Raw genomic sequence first — 19,719 nt, forward strand, 5'->3', positions numbered from 1 at the left:
ATCACCAAACCCACCAGACTCCATGTAAATAATCAGGACTTTTAGCGTGTATAGAGCCAGCATATCTCCACCAGACTCCATGTAAATAATCAGGACTTTTAGCGTGTATAGAGCCAGCATATCTCCACCAGACTCCATGTAAATAATCAGGACTTTTAGTGTGTATAGAGCCAGCATATCTCCACCAGACTCCATGTAAATAATCAGGACTTTTAGCGTGTATAGAGCCAGCATATCTCCACCAGACTCCATGTAAATAATCAGGACTTTTAGCGTGTATAGAGCCAGCATATCTCCACCAGACTCCATGTAAATAATCAGGACTTTTAGCATGTATAGAGCCATCATATCTCCACATGTAAATGGGTGAATTAAGGGTTTATTTCAACCAAACCAGAGTGGTGGTTGGAGTGATTGTTGGAACAGTGGAAAGATGAACCAAGACGGCTTTTTGATAGTTTTATTTAGTTTCTGTCCACTTTGAATTAAGTGTGTTTTACGATGATAAAAGTCCTGATTATTTACATGGAGTCTGGAGGAGTTTGGTGATGGTGATTTCGGTGCTGTTTCATGTTAAAGAAAAAGGATCTTACTCTTTAACTAAAAGCTCTATCTCTGTAGGGATCCTTTCCATAATGTTGTCAGACACTTAGAATAGTAATCTGAGTCTGTCAGCGACAAAAAATGCAGTAGTGGTCTTAGTGGACGTTAACTGAAGGTCAGCAATTGCCCGTTAACGTTGCATGCAGCTTGTTCCGCCACTTAATACTGGAGCAGTTTCTAAAATTCGGTCACTTAGACACAAAAACATGGGAAAATAGAGTCTATGTTGAAAAATACCTAAGCTACCCTCTAAACAGCTGAACTAATTAGTTAAAGTGCCCATATTATGAACAAAAACACTTTTGTGTGTATCTACTGTGCATGTGCGACTCCCAACAAAGATGATACAGAAGTGGGATGTCTCACTCTGTAGCTAAAACAGAGACCTGAACACAGGGTGAAAAGAAGAGCTGCAGTAATGTGCAGTACAAACTAAAATATGGTGTTTTTTGAAAATTAAACCATGTAAACCTATTATGGTACAACCTCTAAATACAATCATGAACCTGAAAATGAGCAGAATATGATCACTTTAACTATCACCTTATTTTTATTTTTAAGATGTGCGGTATTATTTTTTTGGTGAATTATTTGGGGTGTGTGTGATAATACGGTGCTGACAGAGGGTCTAATGTCCCTATTCTTTCCATGTCCATGTCAGTATGTTGTGTCTTATATTCTGGTCAAAATGTCACTGAAGCAGACAAAGATAATTCTCCTGAAACACTCTGACAGAAAACAGCAACGCTAAATTGTCTGATTCCATTATTTTTTGCTCTGTAAGTGCTCGCAGTCGATCCCACCGACCTTCCTCTGAAACAACAAGCACCAGCGTTTACATCGTCTCACCATGTCCTTTATTCAAACCCTTAATATGATTTCAAAATTAAAAGCATTTACTGGGACACAAGAAACACAGGAGCGGAGATAGAAGATACAAGTGAATACAAGGCAAGACTGAGAGGTCATTATGCGAAACTTAAAGTCCAGCTGAAATCGCAAAAATATAAAAAGAATTGAATTTGTTGATGATAAATTATAAGTGTTAAAAAGAAGTGATGGATTCAAAGGTGAGATGAAGCGCTGAGGTCAGTGGCGCCGGCAGCCGTAATCCTGTATGTTTTATGAGACATGCAACGCATCAAATGATAACGATGTGTAAAGGCGCACAGGAGCAGCAGCAGCTCTGTTCTGCTCTCTGCTCTGTTCACAGTACTCATATTCTCATTAATTATACGTTATTTCAACAACCCATCCATTATTAATCACAATGTTAATTTTTATGACTCGTTACCGTAGATGAACTGGTTGCTGGACGCTTGAGTATCGTTGAACCCACGGACGCAGCTATAGCATGTTGTTTGAATCGTGTGTTAAAGCTTTAGTGCGTAACTTTTTGATATTAATGAGCGTCCGTTACATTCAAGCCGTTGCCAAATGAGTTGCTACAAAGCTAATTAAGACTATCAGCTCCACACAACTCTCTCTGGATCTCTCAGTACGACTATGTTCAGAAGATTGTGGCGTCCGGTGACTTTCCCGTGCAGAAACTCAAGTGAAGATAATGACCTCTTCTGAAGAGTCCGTCATGTTTTTTTAATCCTCCATGTCCTCCTTGGCTACTAGCAACTGTGTGGAGGAGGCGAGGGGGGGGGGGGGGGTGGGGGGAGGAGAGGCGCAGTCACAGAAGGCTTGTATCATGTGGACGCGACTACAGTTTTGTTGTCATTACTTAGAATTCCTCATGGGGGCGACAGAAACTACGCGCTATAGCTTTCACATGGACATGGATATTGCGTTTATCCTATTTGTGATCCTATTTTCGGGATGTGATGTTTACATGGCACACAGAGAAATCATGTTATTCATATCTCCGTACAAGCTCGCTGACAGTTGTCTGCTCTGAGCGCATCCACCTATCTCCCTCTCTCTCTCTCTCTCTCTCTCTCTCTCTCTCTCTCTCCCTCTCTCTCTTACAAAACACTTCAGTAACATATTTTCATGATCTGGTCATCGTGATATGATAAAAGTACGCTGGGAGCACACTCTCATGCACATTACATATTATAAGAACAGCTGATTTCTGGAGCAGTACACTGCTTAAGCGGGCGGGCGGTTTTTGTGCGTACTTTGAAATAGAATCCTTCCGTGGCCACTGATTGAGGTCATGGAGGTTTTTAAAACAACAAAGTGTTTACAGTGAAATCAATTAATTTTAGTTTGATTTGTCAAGATCGCGGAATTTGTGTGTGGAATGAATCTAGGTTTCATACCAACTTTTGGTGCAAATTTGGGTTAAGGCTAGAAGTGATACAGCTACAGCGACGACAGTTAAGGTAAGGCACCGAAACGAATAGTTAAGTTTAGGAAAGAGATCGTGGCTTGGATTAAAACACCCCCAAGGAACGGACATGCAATTCCTGGGTGAAAGCATTAAAATTATACTATATTTTTGAGTTTTTTTTCTGTAATTTTTGTGTATCTTCGCGCCGTAGCTGTATCCCTTCTAGCCACAGACGCAAATCTGTGCAGTTTCCAAAATGGAGAAGGCTATTGTAGGTTAGTAGCTAGGCCTACGTGTCACCAATCAGTTTTATGTTCAGTCTACATATAAACTGCTCACAAAAAACAGGTCTATACACAGTTTATAAACTGTGAGACAGGAGTCAATGGTACAAATGTACAAACTTGCTGATGGCCGAAACACCAAACTTTAGGCTTCAAAACGCTAGTCCACAAATCAATGGGTGATGTCAACGTTGGCTACATCCACTTCCTTTATACATTCTATGGATAGCGTGTTTGCAGTTAGCTCGCCAGCTACATATTTGTACTTAGGCTCAGTACTTTTGACTTTTAAAGCTCATCACAATGACGTGTTATCTTACTACCTGTCTACATCTCTGTATATATATATATACAGGGTGCGATTCGTGAAAAAGCAGAGGGTGGATGTTTTTTAATCATGCAAAGAAACAAAACATGCAAGAATTCAATCCCCCTTGCAATACCATGGATGCCGTGCACCACGTCCAGCCATGCCAAAACACTTAAATATGCACTTCAATATTTAATGGAATATACAGCGTGTCCCGGGGAGCGGAGTTCACTATATGCGGCGAAAACAAAATACTTTCACGCACGAAACGCTTGTTTGTGTCTCCGGAGTGTTTTAATCCAAACCACGATCTTTTTCCTAAACTTCACAAGGTCGTTTTGGTGCCTAAACTTCACTGTCATCGCTGCGTGACGCTCACTTTTTCTGGCTAAACTCCACCACCACGGCCCCTGAAAGGAGTGTCATTTGGCGGTGCCTGTAGCCAGCTCACAGTCACCTATTGGCGGCTAAACAACTGGTGCTGGTAGCCGGCATCCAGGAGCTCTGTAGCGGCTACATTTTTATCGTTAACTTTATCGCACTATCTAAACGTTAAAGTGCTTTTCTTAGTTTAAAATACTTCTATTTTAGGTATATAATGGTGTATTGGTGAAGTAGCATTGATCACTTTGGGGGGGTACATTTCATAAAAATAATTCAGCAGAGGCAGGGATATGTAGACCAGAAAGGGGGAAATTCAACACATCCCCCCCCCAGGCAAATCATACCCTGTGTATATATATTTCTCTTATTACATATATACAGTACATTCACTACCATGTTTACATTCAGTTTATTGTATACCTGTCGACTACAAATATACATTTTAAATACTATGTTGTATTTTACCTTCTTTTACTATGTTGTAGTTTGTAATTTTATTACTTGCATGGTTTTCTTTTAATAGTACATATTTAATGAGCACTGTTCGAGGGAGCCTGAGATCTAAAATGTTCATTGCGGTTGGCTGCTTCCCTGTAATTGTTGTTGTGCATGTGACAATAAATAACTCTGGCACCGAGCTCCTTTTACCACCTATTTTGCAGGGACACGAGGATGAATATTGCTGCGACGCTTTCAGGTCTGACCTGGCATTAAAGAGGTCTAATCACCTTACACTGCAAACAAGATCATTCACTCTTTGTATTGTGAACAGCCTGGGAATATTTTATGCGCGTGTCATCACCTTCATGTAAAGTGGATGGTCTAAGGCTGGCAGGTTGAGAAAAAGAGAAGGGAGTCCGGTATCCTGTTCTCACAATAACTACGTTAACATGCACATAATATTCCAGTTTTTGCCCTTATTCCGAAAAAGACAATATTCCGACTAAGCTGTTTACATGGCTAATGAAAGTGAATATTCCACTAATCTTCCTGTTTACATGCAGCCATTTTAAAGTGTTCCAGCGGTGGAGGACTTATTGAAGCGTGTGAACGCAGCCTCCCTCTTTCATTCCTTCAACCAGCTTCTAGAAAAGGTCGACTTATATCCAAAAACCTGTTGATATCCAAGTATTTAATAATGTTTAAAAGTAGCTGTTTTTCACCTTCTTTTCTATTGGCCGAGCATCTCCACCGCAGCCCTGCAAACTGTCGACTGGCTGGTTTGTGTACAGTAACTATAGCAACGCACAGAGCTGACCGTAAGCCGTAAACTGTCACAAACTGCAGTAAAAACCCTGATTGAGACGCAGATTCTGAATGCGCTGTATACATAAAGAATGCTTCTAAAACCAGAATAATACCAACATATCACACGTTGATCAGAAAATGCTATTTTCAGAAAGAGGCTTATTCTGACTATTTACATGACCCGTATGAAATTCGGAATTTTGTCATATTTGGAAGAATAGTGGAATATTGGTGTGCATGTAAATGTACTCAATGTATCCATGAAGGACACAATGTTCACAAACGTCAGCTGGTAACTGTACAAGCTAACGAAAAGCAATGTTTTAATAGCAGTGATGCAGAGTAAGAACCAGAACATGTAGCTTCCTGACCCATGTTGACATTAGCAGGTTAGCTTTTACATTCCATTACATAACATGTCATTTAGCTGATGCTTTTATCCAAAGCAACTTACAATTAAGTGCTTTCAACCCTGAAGGTGCAAACTCCAGACAGCAAGTAGTAAGTGCAAGTACATTAGCTTTCAATAAGCAGATATTTGTGCTTCTACCATAAAAGTTGTCTACGTAGTCAAATGATTTCTTCCATTTAGTGCAGTTATGAACGACACAGATCAAAGATTTCTGGCTGTGTTTTAGTTGTTAAAAATAGTTCAGTGATGTGGGACGATAGGGAGTCCACAGGCTGTTCATTTTTAAAATTGACTGGATGCGGTTGATGCTAGAAGGGATACAGCTACAGTATTTATCTGAGAAAATGCGGCGTTGAAAGTTAAGTTTAGGCACCAAAAACGACATATTCAGTTCAGTAAAAAGATCGTGGTTTGGATCAAAACACTCCCGAGGACCGAACACCCGTTTCCTGGGTCAAAGTATTAAAATTATATTATTAAATTATGCAAGATTTTGCATAACTTCTGGTCGTAGCTGTATCCCTTCTAGCCACAACCCCCCGGGTGCTCTAGCCATCCCACTTACTGCGAGGCCTGTTGAACGCCCTGCGGCTCCGTCAAACATACACCTGCCGCGTATTTTTAATGGCACAGAGAGGAGAGCCCCTTCTGGGATGCTTCTACAACGCTCTGAGTCGCGGCTGGTGCGATAACAACCATTGTTTCTAGCGGCTGCGATTGCCGATGCCGGCCGCGGCGCCTGGTGGAATTTCGGGGTTAGTCTTAACAGAGCTGCTAGCATGGCTGTAGACTTCACGAAGCAGCTTTGTTGCAGAAAAAAAACAAAAAAACATGCAGTTTAATTTCAGCTGGACTTTAAAACAGTAAGCAAGAATACTTTTTATTGTTTAAGCTAACATACTGTACAAAAGCTGATTAGTTAGTAATCTTACATACATACAGTACTGGATGCTTCAGTCAAGCAAATGTCCATCGGCATTTAAAAAGGTAAAAGAAGTGCATTTTTGAAAAACATGCAGCTGCAAACTCAGTCACACACACACACACACACACACACACACACACACACACACACACACACACACACACACACACACACACACACACACACACACACACACACACACACACACACCAGTCCAGAGTGAGGAGGAGGATCTTCATCAGGGATTCTGCTCATTGTTGGGGTCGGCACAGAGTTCAGATACTGTCTGTATTGCTTTGGCAGGGAGCACACTGATAAGGATTCGAAGCTCGCTGTCCAACGTGTTCATTAAATATTGCAAATAAATCAATAAAACACACGTAAAACCAGTGATGGAAGAAGTATTCAGACCCTACACTACAGTAAAAGTACTTATACACACATACGTGAAAAGTCCTGCATTCAAAACCTTACTGAAGTTAAAGTTTATAAGTTGCAGACTTTCTAAAGACTTTACAAAATAATTTGATAATAGCCACTTTGAGGCTTTACACTTTCCAGTGTTTTGCTGCTTGTCTTTGTTTTTAATAGGGCTGTCAATCGATTTAAATACTTCATCGGGATGAATCCCATGATTGTCCATAGTTAATGCGTGATTAATCGCAAATTAATCACACATTTTATACCTGTTCTAGATGTACTTTAAAAGGGATTTTTCAAGTTAATGATCTAGTGGCTTTTGAGACCGGACGTACTCCTTCAGCGTTATCACCAACATTCAGCATCAACCCATCTGGAGATACGTGGTTTCCACTGGACAGGAAGGGGAAGAAACACTGGCATCTGAAAAGTAACTTAAGCTGTCAGACAAATGTAGTGGAGCAGAACCTTACATTCGTTTATAAGATGCAGTGGAGAAGTACAAAGACGCATAAAATGGAAATATTCAAGCAAAGCAAATGCACTGCCTCCCCCTTTTAGTTTAGAGGACAGAAAAGAAAAACATTAAAGGGGAGAAAAGATGAAAAGAAGTAGGGGGGGAGCAAACAGCTCAGCTCGTATCCCATTAACGTGGAGTTTCCAGCTTTCATCTTTCGGCCTCTGCCGATTCTCTTGCTCTAGTTTCTCCCTGTCAAAGCCTCTGGCTATCACCTTAGTGAAGAGATTCCCAGAGAGAGGTGCATCATCCAGCGGTTCACCGAGACTCGGGAATAAAGGCTCTATTCGTCATAACGTACACGCCCCGTAACGTTACGGCTTTACATGTTGGAAGGGGAACAGGCACAGAGGGAGGATACTCACATTTTCCCTGATCTTGTGTTCCTTAACTGCCCATTTTATCTCTGATAAAGGACACTTAGTGATATTTGTTCTCTTCCAGTTAGACCCTTAGGCAACCCTCCTCTACTCTCATGCACACATGCACACACACACTCGCACACAGACCTAAACCGAACACATCATTTGAGATTTAAATTACTGAACACAGACCCTGTATCCTCTTGACTTCCGTTTCGAAACATAATCAAATCATTCTTCCTCAAGAGTCAGTGAATATTCAATTACGCCGTATTCTTAAATAACATTAAAGATAAATGATTTGGCCACTTGACCGCGGCTTTCTGAAATCTCCCTCTTTGTCGACCCTGCTCTGACATAAATAACAGCTTTCAGACACACACACGGAGGACACCACGGATGCAGTTTCCTCCTTAATGTACAAGTGTTTATGTCGATGCTGAAGAAAGGTCAATCCCATATTAAATACAGAAAGAAACAAATCACTTTTACTATGTTATGACTAAACGTCTTTCTTGGCCGCCCGGCAGCAAAACATAATCCTTTCCTTTCTAGAAGAACGTACCCTTTGTGGCACCGTAGAGAATCTTCTTGAAGGCCTTCCTGAAATCGTTGTTGAAGATGGTGTAAATGACCGGGTTGAGGCAGGAGTTGCAGTAGCCGATCCAAAAGAAGAATTTAAACAAAGGGTTGGGGATGCTGCAAATCTCGGGGCACACCGCCTGCAGAGAGTAGGAGAAAAAGAAGGGGAACCAGCAGATCACAAACCCTCCCATCACGACAGCCAGGACGAAGGTGAACCTCTTCTCCCGGTTAGCCATGGCTTTGCGGCGGGATGTGGGCGTCCCCTCGAACTTCGGCGTTTCCTCTGGTGCCAGTTTGGTTGAGCCAGATGATGTGGCCATTGTGTTTTTGTATCTGCACGCCAGGTTCAGCATCTGAACTTTGAACCCTTTCCTTTGGGTCAATCCCAAAGTTTGCTTGTCAACCTTGTTCGTCTCTTCTTTGCCGTTAACACCGTCCTCGCACATTTCTGAGCCAGAGCTCGATGAGTTCTCGGGGGGTGCTTCCCCTCCTTCGTTTGGACACGTCTGGGACTCATTCTGGGGAACAGCTGAGAGGATTTGGCTGCCATGTAAAGGGATTGAAGGGGAGGAGGTGGATTTTTGGACTGGAACGTTACTCGAATTAGCTGGGTGCCGATTGTCCTGGCTCGCGGTTTTCTCAGGCGGGTTCTGGAATGATGACGGAGTTGACTCAGAGCCAGACATTTTGGCCAGGCCTTTTTGTTGTTGGCCATCTGTCATACTTCCTTGATCCCCATTCTGTTGTGACTGCTCAGATATCTTTGCCGGAGGCTCGTTGGTTCCCGCGCTTGCATTTCCTCCTGCTGTCGCTATGTTCTTCTGTCCGGGCGGGCAGCGTGTGTGCTGCTTCGCAATCTGATAAATCCTCACATACACCAGGATCATTATCACACAGGGGACGAAGAAAGATCCGATGGTGGAGTAGAGAATATACCAGCGCTCGTTGTTTAGCTCGCACACCTCTTCGCCTCCTTCGCTCTTGTCCAGGGTGAGAAGAGGAGGGAAAGAGATGACCGCCGAGATCAGCCAGACTACGATGATGGCTGCCTTGATTCGTATCGGGGTGCGTTTGGTTCCGTAGGACACGGGCCGAGAGATCGACAGGTAGCGATCCAGCGCTATGGCGCACAGGTGCACGATGGAGGAGGTGCAGAAGAGAACATCCAGTGCCAGGTAGATCTCACACCAAATGGAGCTGAACGCCCAGTAGCCCTGCAGCTCGTTAGCCAATGAGAACGGGATAATAAGCGTGGCAACTAAAATATCTGCTGCAGCCAGCGACACCAGGAACAGGTTCTGAGCTCCCTTAAGGGATCGGGACGTCAGGACGGCGATGATGACCAGGATGTTCCCGACGATGGTGAGGATCATCATGGAGGTGATGGCGATGGCGAATGCTGCGGTGGCTTGTGGAGTGTAAGGCGCGGTCCTGGCGGTGCTCCGGTTGCAGGGTTGGGTGCCGGAGACGAGACTGATGTTTCGGTTGGGGAATCCGACGAGCTCCGACAGGCAGGGGGCGTCCGGAGCTGCTGCCATGGTTTGGTGACGCGGAAACTTACAGAGTGAGAGACGACAAAAGGGTGTTTCTGTGGTGAACCATTGAGAAATAGAGTATTCCCCAGTTAGAGGAAAGGCCGAGGGACCAATGGTTGGAAGTCAAGGGGAAGCCATGTAATCTGCAAGAGAGAGAGACTCATTTTATTGTCAACATATACTGAAAATGTTATTAAGTTTACATACACTACATACATATAAAGAAAGCATTCAGGACACACAACACATATACGCAGTGGCTGAGTTAGGACGAATGGATTTAATGCTACTTTGTACTTCTTCTCTGCTACATTTCAAAAAGGTAAATAGTTTATTTTTTTCTAGTTATTTATACACTTGCAAATTGATGTGACTGTGTACAGGTAGTGAAAATCCAATAAATATACACGTTTATAAGATTGTTAAAGATTATAGACTGATGCGCTAACACAAAAAAACATTTCCTGGTAGACAAATGGCCGTTGTTTTGAATTTAGGAGATATGTGAAATCTGAAAATTAGATCCATCCTATCTGTGATCTCTGCTCTGCTTATTTTCTGTTGATTGTGTTGCTTTGCTAGCTTCTTTGATATACCAAATCTAGTATTTAGCAACAGCAACATGTCTCGGACTGACTGTTAGTTTGGGTGGTGTCATGTTCTTTAGTCTGTGGCCCAACAGGTAACTTGGCTTTCCAAGCTAACGTTAGTCAAAGTGTTGACATATGAATAGGGTTGGGTATCGTTTGGGTACCGGTGCTAAAGCGATACCTTTAAAACGGTGCCGGTGCCTAAACGATGCCTGAACCGGTACTTTTTAATGAAGTTTAAAAAAGAAGGGTACTTAACAACAGTCGTGACTTGTTTAAGGCTAAGGCCAAATGGTCAAAATTACAGATTTAATAATAATGTAATAACTATAAATTATAACAATAACTTATTTCACCAGTAAATTGCTGTTGAACGACAAAAACAACCACCAGATGGGAAAAGGGTATTTTACAAGAACTTGGAATGCACCACGAGGCTACCTGTTTCAAGTGAACGCACCGTCTGTGTTGTTTAATTCCAACAACGGCAGCTGCTGCGCTGCAGAGCAGACTGTTAGGTCATGCTGTTAGAATCCTCTACAGTGAAATACAGTCACACTTTACACTGTTAGCTGTCAGCATTTTAACCGTGTTTAATCCAGCTGCTAGCTAAAGTTAGGCTAACGTTACTAACGTTAGGTGTAGTGTAAAGTCAGGCACCGAAATTTTCGTTCTTATTTTGTCTTGTTACTACTGTTTACATCGGCAGCAGTGCCCTATTGGCACCGTGTTTCGGTACCCAACCTTACATATGAAAGCATCAAACATGCATTTTAGATGAAGGAGTTTATCCATTTGTTCCTCGTCCCCGTTTTCTCAGCGATGTTAAACTGTTTGTACGGGACGCCAGAGGTTTCTACCAGGAAGTTATTGGAAAAAAACATTGCGTTTGGTTCTATAGGCAGAGTTTTGATATCTGAACCGGGAGACAGAAAGTTGGATTGGTGCAGTTTGCATGTGCTGAATAGAAAGATTTTGCACTGATTCAATAAGAACCCTAATTGATAAACAGGATTAGAATCAGAAGGGATTCATTTTGGAGCTATACATGGCTCTACTTCTTAGTTTTATCTGTCATATCTACAATGTTACAATGTTCGATTTTCATGTTAAACATGGCCAAAGTTCAAATAGTGAGGTAAACGTATTTTAGACAAATCCCTGTCACCTAAAATGTTCAGATTTCCAAATATTCTGAACGCTCCGGTTTCAACAGTTTTTTCGAACTCCCGGCTAAGTCTTACGCAACTCTAAGCCGGCCTTCTATAATTGGTCATCTTCTCCAAGTAGGCTGCAGTTTTTAAACCACTGCAGTGTTAACATTGTCGCATGTAACGACATGCTAACGGCAGTAAAATATGTCATCTTGGCTGCCAGTGTCGTTAAATTCTCCCCAATTCTGTGTCACGTTACTGCTGAAACATGTCCGATTGGGTAGTGTTTGGTTCAGAAGCCTTTAGCTGCGATTTTTGACGGTAAAAAGTGCTGCTTCGTTGCATCACAATCTAACGTTAGCATACTGCTAACTATTAGGCAGCTACATGCCAACGCGACATAGCTGTAATCTTCGCCAACGCTGGTCATTTCTCCCCAAATTCCGGTCACTTCACTGCTGGGACATGTCCGGTTGTGTAGTATTTGGTTGGAAGCCTTTATTGGTGATTGTTCACGGTTCAAAGTCCTGCTATATACTCCGTTCCTTCCGACCACTGGCTGCTGTTTTGCCTAGGGTGTTTTACCTATAGCTGTTTTGTGTCATTTTAGCATTCGCTTTGTATTGTTTTGTTTTTTTTGCTGTTCGATTTATATTGGACTCCCGGATTTCCTTCCAACAGCCATAATCTGGAGTAGTAAATACTGAGCCTCAATGCCTTCGGGACAGAGGGGGTCGTATGCTGTGCTCACTCTAAAGCCCCCTTGACGCAAATTTGTAAAATTTTTGCTTTGCACATAAATAAAACTTCTGTTTGCGTGTATTTTAGAAATGTTAGTTTTGCAGTCCGCTCAGTGATGATGACAGAAAGAACAAAAGAGACATAAAAGTACATTTGCCAGGATGTACAAACTGTCACTGAAGAGTCCAGGTCTGTTTTCAGAGACGTTTTTATAGATGATTTTCATGTGTTTTTGTTGGTCAGATTTGGGGTCAGATTTGGTGTTTTTTTATTGCCATAATCATTTAAAAGCGGCCAGTGTTCATTTATCTTTCATCCTAAATAATAATAATAATAATAATAATAATAATGTATACTTTATTAATCCCACAAGGGGAAATTACAATGTTTTCACTCTGTTATTACACACAGGCCTGAATTTAACACGCACACACACACACACACACACACACACACACACACACACACACACACACACACACACACACACACACACACACACACAGTACCTATACATGCACTAATGGACAGATGTCATGAGGGAGCTGCACATGGAAAGGCGCTCTGAGCAGTTGGGGGTTCGGTGCCTTGCTCAATAGCAACTTGGCAGTGCCCAGGAGGTGAACTGGCATCTCTCCAGCTACCAGTCCACCACCATACTTTGGTGCGTATGGGGGACTTGAACCAGCAACCCTCCGAGACCGAGCTTCTGCCACCCCAAATCAAATCATATATTCTATAGTTCCATTTCTGCAGCTCTTTCTCTTCATCAGCTTTACATGTCTTTATATGTGCAATTAGTTTTGTCCAGTATGCCTTTGTTGGAGAGTATAAGCTGCTCCATTGCCAATAAATCCATATATTAACCAAAACTGTAACAGTCAATTTTCTATGTTTATGATCATTATAACTATCCCTTTAACCGGCAGAAAGCCAGATCTTTAATGCCGACGGCGACATGAAAGGCTATACAGCCTCAAAATAAATGTAAAATCGTGTCAAATGTGGACTTACCGAAATATAAAGATCTCCACTTCAGCTGCGTCAGTGCGTCATCCCATATAGAGAACTTTTCAAGTTGATTTTTTTTTTGTTATTTTCTTGCACAAATATGCAGAGATTTCCAAGGAAAGTATCCGGGGATGCTCTGCTGTGTGTCGGTTAAAACGAGGCAGAGAGTTGATCTCCACACACCGGGTTTAAAGAAGCGCCGGGGACTAAACAAAACCGAACTGAACAGGACAAAAAAACAATCCGGTTATTCTGTGGATCAAATGTATGACAAAAAAAAGTACATGGCAATATTGTGGATTTAAAAAGCTGATATATCCGCGTGCAGGGTGCTCCTCTTTACATCCCGGGTTGTGGTCTCAGACTGTGCTCGCACACGGAGATGTGGACGAACTGACGCGGATGTTACCGGATAAACGAGGACGCTCTTTTTTTTACGCGCAGCCTCTTCCACACCGTGTCAGGCTTCTCTCTGGGGATCAAACGTGTCTGTTAGCGGCACATTAGAAAACAAAAGACGGATTGAACTTTTAATGACAGAAAAATGTCTATATTTAAATTTTTCATGTGGTTTCTTCCACATTTGGACGCTTTTTAGGCGATTTTTTGTCACACAGATAGGCTACAGCTGAATCGATCAGTGGATCTGCAGCAGCTGACAGATACGATTTACAAAATGACTCCTCACTAGTCATTTATTCTTTCAAAGTAAAAATGTCAGACATCATCTGCTTTGAGCTTTTCAAATGTGAAGATTTGCTGATTTTCTTTGTCATAGGTTGACAGGAAACTGAATAACATTTCCACTTAAAAATGACTAAATTATTGGATTTTCAAAATTGCTAATGTCACATTTAATGTTAGGCTACTTTTGTTTTAGTAGTTTTTTTTTTAAACTGAATGTGTTGGGTGTCTGGACTGTTGGACAAATTAAGACATTTAAGGATAATTATCACTACTATCTAACTTTTTATAGACTAAACAATTGAAGCAATAATTAAGAAAATGAATCGCGATATAAATCAATAATTGTATTTTTTATTTCAAGCACATATACCGGGCATCAAAACATCCACTGCACAGTGTAGAGATACTCTACACAATCCCACTCCCATTGCGTCAAAAAGCAGCAGAACTCGGAAGCCGGAGTCACACCCGAGTTGAATGTGTTTCTACGAGGGGTGCACGATATATCAACTCAATATCGTTATCACTGGACTTGTAGGCTGTTATATTGTTGGCCAGTTTCATTTACAATAAAACATCAGATTTTATATACTTTTTTTTTGTGCGCAGGGATCTTAATGTGTGAAGTAACTAGTAACGGCGGCGGCCCCCGGCCCAGCGCTGACCGCTGACCCTGTTCAAAGACGCCAAGCGTGAACATAGCCTTATGCTGAATCCCAATTCTCTGTCTTACCCCTTCCCCTTAGTTTTGCACGTTCACGTGAGAGTAAGGGCTGTCCCAATTCTCGTTTTGATCGAGGGGTAGGGCTAAGGGGAAGGGGTAGATACCCCCTTAAAACCAAGCATTTTCACGAGCTTACTTGAAACCAAGAGGTACCCAGAGTCTCATAAATGTAGGTATTTTCGGCTTAAATTATTGATTTAAAAATTACGACAGTCTTGTTTTGTGCTCTACACAGTCCTGCATATATTTGCAACCATGTTCTTAATTGAAACATTTTGAAAAATCGTTAGTTTGCTCCGCTAATGTTACATTGCTGATTTGAACAACAGTCCCGCATTCCTCTGACTAGCCTTGAATGGACTCTATGGCAGCCAGCTAGCGATGATGTATGACGACGTAACCATAACCAAGTTGTGTCTCATTTCATAGGGGTACGTTTACACCCCTTGCCCTTACCACTCGGTTTCGAGGGACAAGGGCTAGGGGTAAGACAAAGGGGAAGGGGTAAGACAGAGAAATGGGATTCAGCCTTAATGTTTAAAGTAACTAGTAACTGAAGCTGTCAGATGAATTTAGTGGAGTAAAAAGTCCAATATTTCTCTCTGAAATGTAGCGGAGTAGAAAGTGGCATGAAAAGAAAAGACTCAAGTAAAGTACAAGTACCTCAACATTTAGACTCAAGTACAGTACTGGAGTACATAGTACTTAGTTACATTCCAGCACTGCTAGACGCGTCAATCGCTTTCCGTCTGAAAAGACCTTAAAGCGCAGATGGAAAAACCCCATTAGTGAGTTGAGTTCATTCCAGTTGCAAGTCAAAACTTTAAACTTTAAGTCAGGAGAACTCATGTTTATAAGTTCCGAAGAAGTGGTTTTAACCCTCTGAGGAGGAAAGACACACTGGCGCGTCTGACCGATGATTGGCAAAACTCCAACTCAAAAAGCAATAGTACAAAATTTTATTTCAGACGTTTACTATTTTAATCATATATAACTTAAAGGGAAATTTCTCCGCTGGAAAGCTGAATATATCTTTAAATTGGGTCACTAATGTAGTAGAAATGTGAAAAGAAAATTGAAATTGGTGGCTTCTAGGCCGAGATTAGCCAGAAAATGTGTTTTTGGCTCATATGGATGAAAGACACCAAATCCCAGAATCCCAAGCCACGCCTACCCTTTACAGACAAACAGTGAGACGATCAACTCAACAAGTGTGTTTTATTGTCATTTCAACCATATACACGAAAAAACGTTTCACCGTGGCTCAAGTGGTGTTACACATTTAAAACATGCTTTTTTTTGGCCACAGCTGATACATTATCCGGACTTCTTTCAGCGGATTGATTGATAGCTCCAGAGGGAACAGAACTGTGTCCATGGCAACGCTCTGTTATGCATGGCAACGGTGTGTTATCCTTAGCAACAGTCTGTTATCAAGAAATAACAGACCGCATTCTACATTAGAATTCAACCAAGCCATGTAATAAAAGAAGGCTAACACATAGCTACTAGCATTAGCTCTTGGTGGGCTGTGGTATAAACATCGAGTATAAACACAGCGTACATTTGCGTGGGATGTATCTAGAATTGTCGGCATTTTACAGTCACAAACTCCACCAGCAGTTAGCAGTTAGTTGGATACAAATCACCCCATTTCAGCAACAGGCAGTCCGGGGTAACACAGCCCACCTCCACTAGTAGTCTTACCCGGTGACCGAGCAGCAGGCTGGATTGTCCATAGCAATATTTCCACAACAACAAAAACACAGCACAGCAGTCTCTGAACTCACGTTGGGAGTTTCGTTTGTTGAACGAGAGTATGTGAAAATCCAAAAAACAATTAAAAGCTATACTCCTGCTTTTTGAAATATATTTGCTTTTTGAAATGTATTTGTATTAATCCAAAAAACAGCTAAAACTATACTTCTGCTTTTGAAATGTATCAGCTCAAGAACAGTGGAGACTGTGCTTCTGCTTTTGACATGAGTTAACCCAAAAACAGCTAAAATATATTTCTGCTCTTGAAACTATAATACTGCCTTTGATTTTGGTTTGTGAGTGCTGATGTGCCTTTAGAAATATAATCATGCTAAGTTTTTGTGTTACTGATATTACTATAAACATGCTTGGAGACATTTTAGTGTGAGTTACTGTGTAAAGCTGCCTATTTGACCCTGCAGTCGTGAAGAGGAAGTGTCTGCAAGAGGCTTCAGATGCATTAGTTGCTTTGTGTAACTGGGCGTTTCCCAATCTGTGTTCTTCTATTGACTTGTGTTCTTGTGTCCCTGTGAAACGTCATCTCGTGTTGCCAACGTACTGTCCCAATACACAAGTTCACATTTCGCCAAGAACAGTTAAAATTCCCGGATGTATTCTTGACACGCCCATTTACCGAGGATACTTCGATTGGTAACTTGTATGAACTTCGCAGCACCTGCGCCTGCCGGGCCGTTTGCTCGGCGCTCGGACAGTCACACTCGGAGACCCCGCTGTAAGACGGAGGTCTTTTAGACCGGTCCCGTAAATAAGAGGCTTTTATTTCGCCGTTTCGGATCGTTTGTTTAAATATCACAACACATGTGGTTAACTGTCTTTTCGGAGTTAAACTCAACAAGCACACACACACACACACACACACACACACACAGCGCAGCAGGCAGAGGAGAGATATACCATAGATAGACTGTATATTATTAGTCTATGAGATATACCAGTTTCTTTTCGGGAGACTTGTTTAAATTATGCCATAGGCTATAGCCTACATTATATCTTTTATTTAGTTCATATTTTTGGTGTATTTGTTTTCTGATTTATTAGAAGATGAGTCTTTATGATAAATGAACAGTTGTACATAAAGTGGTAACATGCTATGACATGTTATGTAGACTAAAGGGGAGACACCAACCTTTATAATTTGAATTTCTAATTTCCATCTCCCTGGGCATATACAGTGCACTACAATAATATAGAAAGGATAATTCCACATAACACTAATAGGAACACATAGGACACACCAGTGCATATGCCTATTTATTTGTTTAATTTAAACTGACTTAAACTTATACGCTAATAATAGTAGGGATCACGTTCCACTCTTTTGAATAAGTAAGGGGTGTTTGAGCTAAACCATAAACAATAAAATTAAAGCTCAATTAGTTTTATTTTTCAATATTATTGCAATAGTTGTAGCATTATTAGGTTTTCTTGTCCAGAGATTGTTTTAATACAAAGTGGTTATATTGTTGTGGTTTTTATGTCTAGCTGATATTTTGGAGCCCTGCAGGTAACCTCTGTGCTGGAGGTGTCGAGCAATAACAGGAAGAAGGCATCGTCTCAAACTGTCAACAGCGTTTTCTGTGCTTGTGAACTTGCGAGTTAATTCTTCCAAGAACAACCAACAAGAACGTTCTCCCCAAGAACACAAGTCCGTACTTTGCATTCTTGGTATTAAGAAATGCCCACTGTCTGTCTGAACCTGCATAGCTGGAAAGAGGAAGTGCTGTTGGGGCCCTGTATACATGCACTTGGGGGTTAGGCTCTGGGTGCACATAGGGGTGAAAAAGGTTACTGCTTTGAACTATTGATGAACTGAGCCGTTAGATTCTATGTTAGATAGCAACATGCATATGCATATAGGAAATAATCGTCATATGAGATGGTTTCTACGTATATCCAACATGATGCTTGCTTTAAGACTGTATTACCACGTAAGGTGAAACAAATGTAATAAAACACACCTCGCTGTGATGGGGGGTTGAACCCCAAGAAATGTACATATAAAAATGGGTGCTTTGCCAAAAAGCGGGCTTGTTTTCTGCTCTCTTGACCGATACCCTTGCTGTAGGGACCTCCTGCGTCTTAGAGCATTTTTTGAGTTATTGAACTCTGTTCATTTTTTTCATTTATTTTGTTTGCTTGTTAACTTTTTGCTTTTAAAAAAAATAAAAAAATAAAACCAACTGTGTTTGTCTTGAGCAAGGTGACCCAAAAAAACTTATTTTTTTGCTCTTTTAGAAGACTTGTTCCCTTTTTATTTTTTTTTATTTTTCTTCTTTTTTGCCCCTTACCCGTGTGAGCGAGGACACCTGAAAGGGGAAGTGGTGGCCTCCTCTTTAGCCGTGCGGTTTGCGGCAACCCCGGGGACCGACCTGAAAAGCAGACCTTTGATCCTCCAGCTGATCGGAAGCTTCTGTGACCAAGGCAGAGGTAGCTGTCCGAGTGTGAGTAATCAGTTGTAATTGTTTGGTTGTAAAGATCTTCTGTGTGCTGTGTATATCACATACGGGGGACATCTAGGTTGTCAATCAAAAGCCTCTTGTCTCGTCATCGGGTTTCCACTGTAGCGAGAACCCGCGAATGCGGGGGGGTGTGTGTCTCTCTAAAAATAATCTAAACCATAGGGAAGTATTTCAATTAATTCCTTTGAACCTATTAATATTTATAATACAATATTTATAGTAGTTGAACCTATGATGTTTCAATACCTACAGTATTAACCATAGGGAAGTATCAGAAACAACTCCTTTAATATAGGCTTAACCATCCGCCCCGCTGACAGTATCTGTAACGGCTGTACGGCTTAGAGGGCGAGGGTTATCGGGGAGAAGAAAGGGGGTTGGCTTTAAAAGAAAAAGTGATACTATGCCTCGATAACTGTCACATCGTTCCACACGTTGAAGTTGGATGTAGTCCAGTTTGTTTAATAAGCGGACACTTGCAAGCAGGATTGGTGGAACAGGTGGCCGGCTAGCGTTAGCTTTCCACCGGCACACTCGTTCCCCGCTGATGAGGTCACTTTACCGGCCAGAGCCATCGAGCACCACCGCTGGTCTCCATGCAGGCGAAGCTCATGTAGTGTGTGGAGTATTGCGTCTGTAATAAAGTGTCCTGCATATTCTCAGATGTGTACCAATGTATCCCGGTGATACACGTGTGTGGTAGTT

At 41.7% G+C, this 19,719-nt stretch overlaps 1 protein-coding gene across 1 annotated transcript; it reads right to left on the reverse strand.

The window, feature by feature from the left end:
- Window positions 1-6,673: 6,673 nt before the first annotated feature.
- LOC120545709 (alpha-2A adrenergic receptor) lies at window positions 6,674-13,731 on the reverse strand. Its single transcript, XM_039780262.1, has 2 exons — window positions 13,369-13,731; window positions 6,674-10,012 (listed from the first exon to the last, which is right to left on the reverse strand). The coding sequence occupies exon 2, from the start codon at window positions 9,870-9,872 to the stop codon at window positions 8,301-8,303; it is 1,572 nt and encodes a 523-aa protein (XP_039636196.1). The 5' UTR covers window positions 9,873-10,012; window positions 13,369-13,731; the 3' UTR covers window positions 6,674-8,300.
- Window positions 13,732-19,719: the final 5,988 nt, after the last annotated feature.

Source organism: Perca fluviatilis, chromosome 17, assembly GCF_010015445.1.
Source record: "Perca fluviatilis chromosome 17, GENO_Pfluv_1.0, whole genome shotgun sequence".
NCBI classification, from domain to species: Eukaryota; Metazoa; Chordata; class Actinopteri; order Perciformes; family Percidae; genus Perca; species Perca fluviatilis.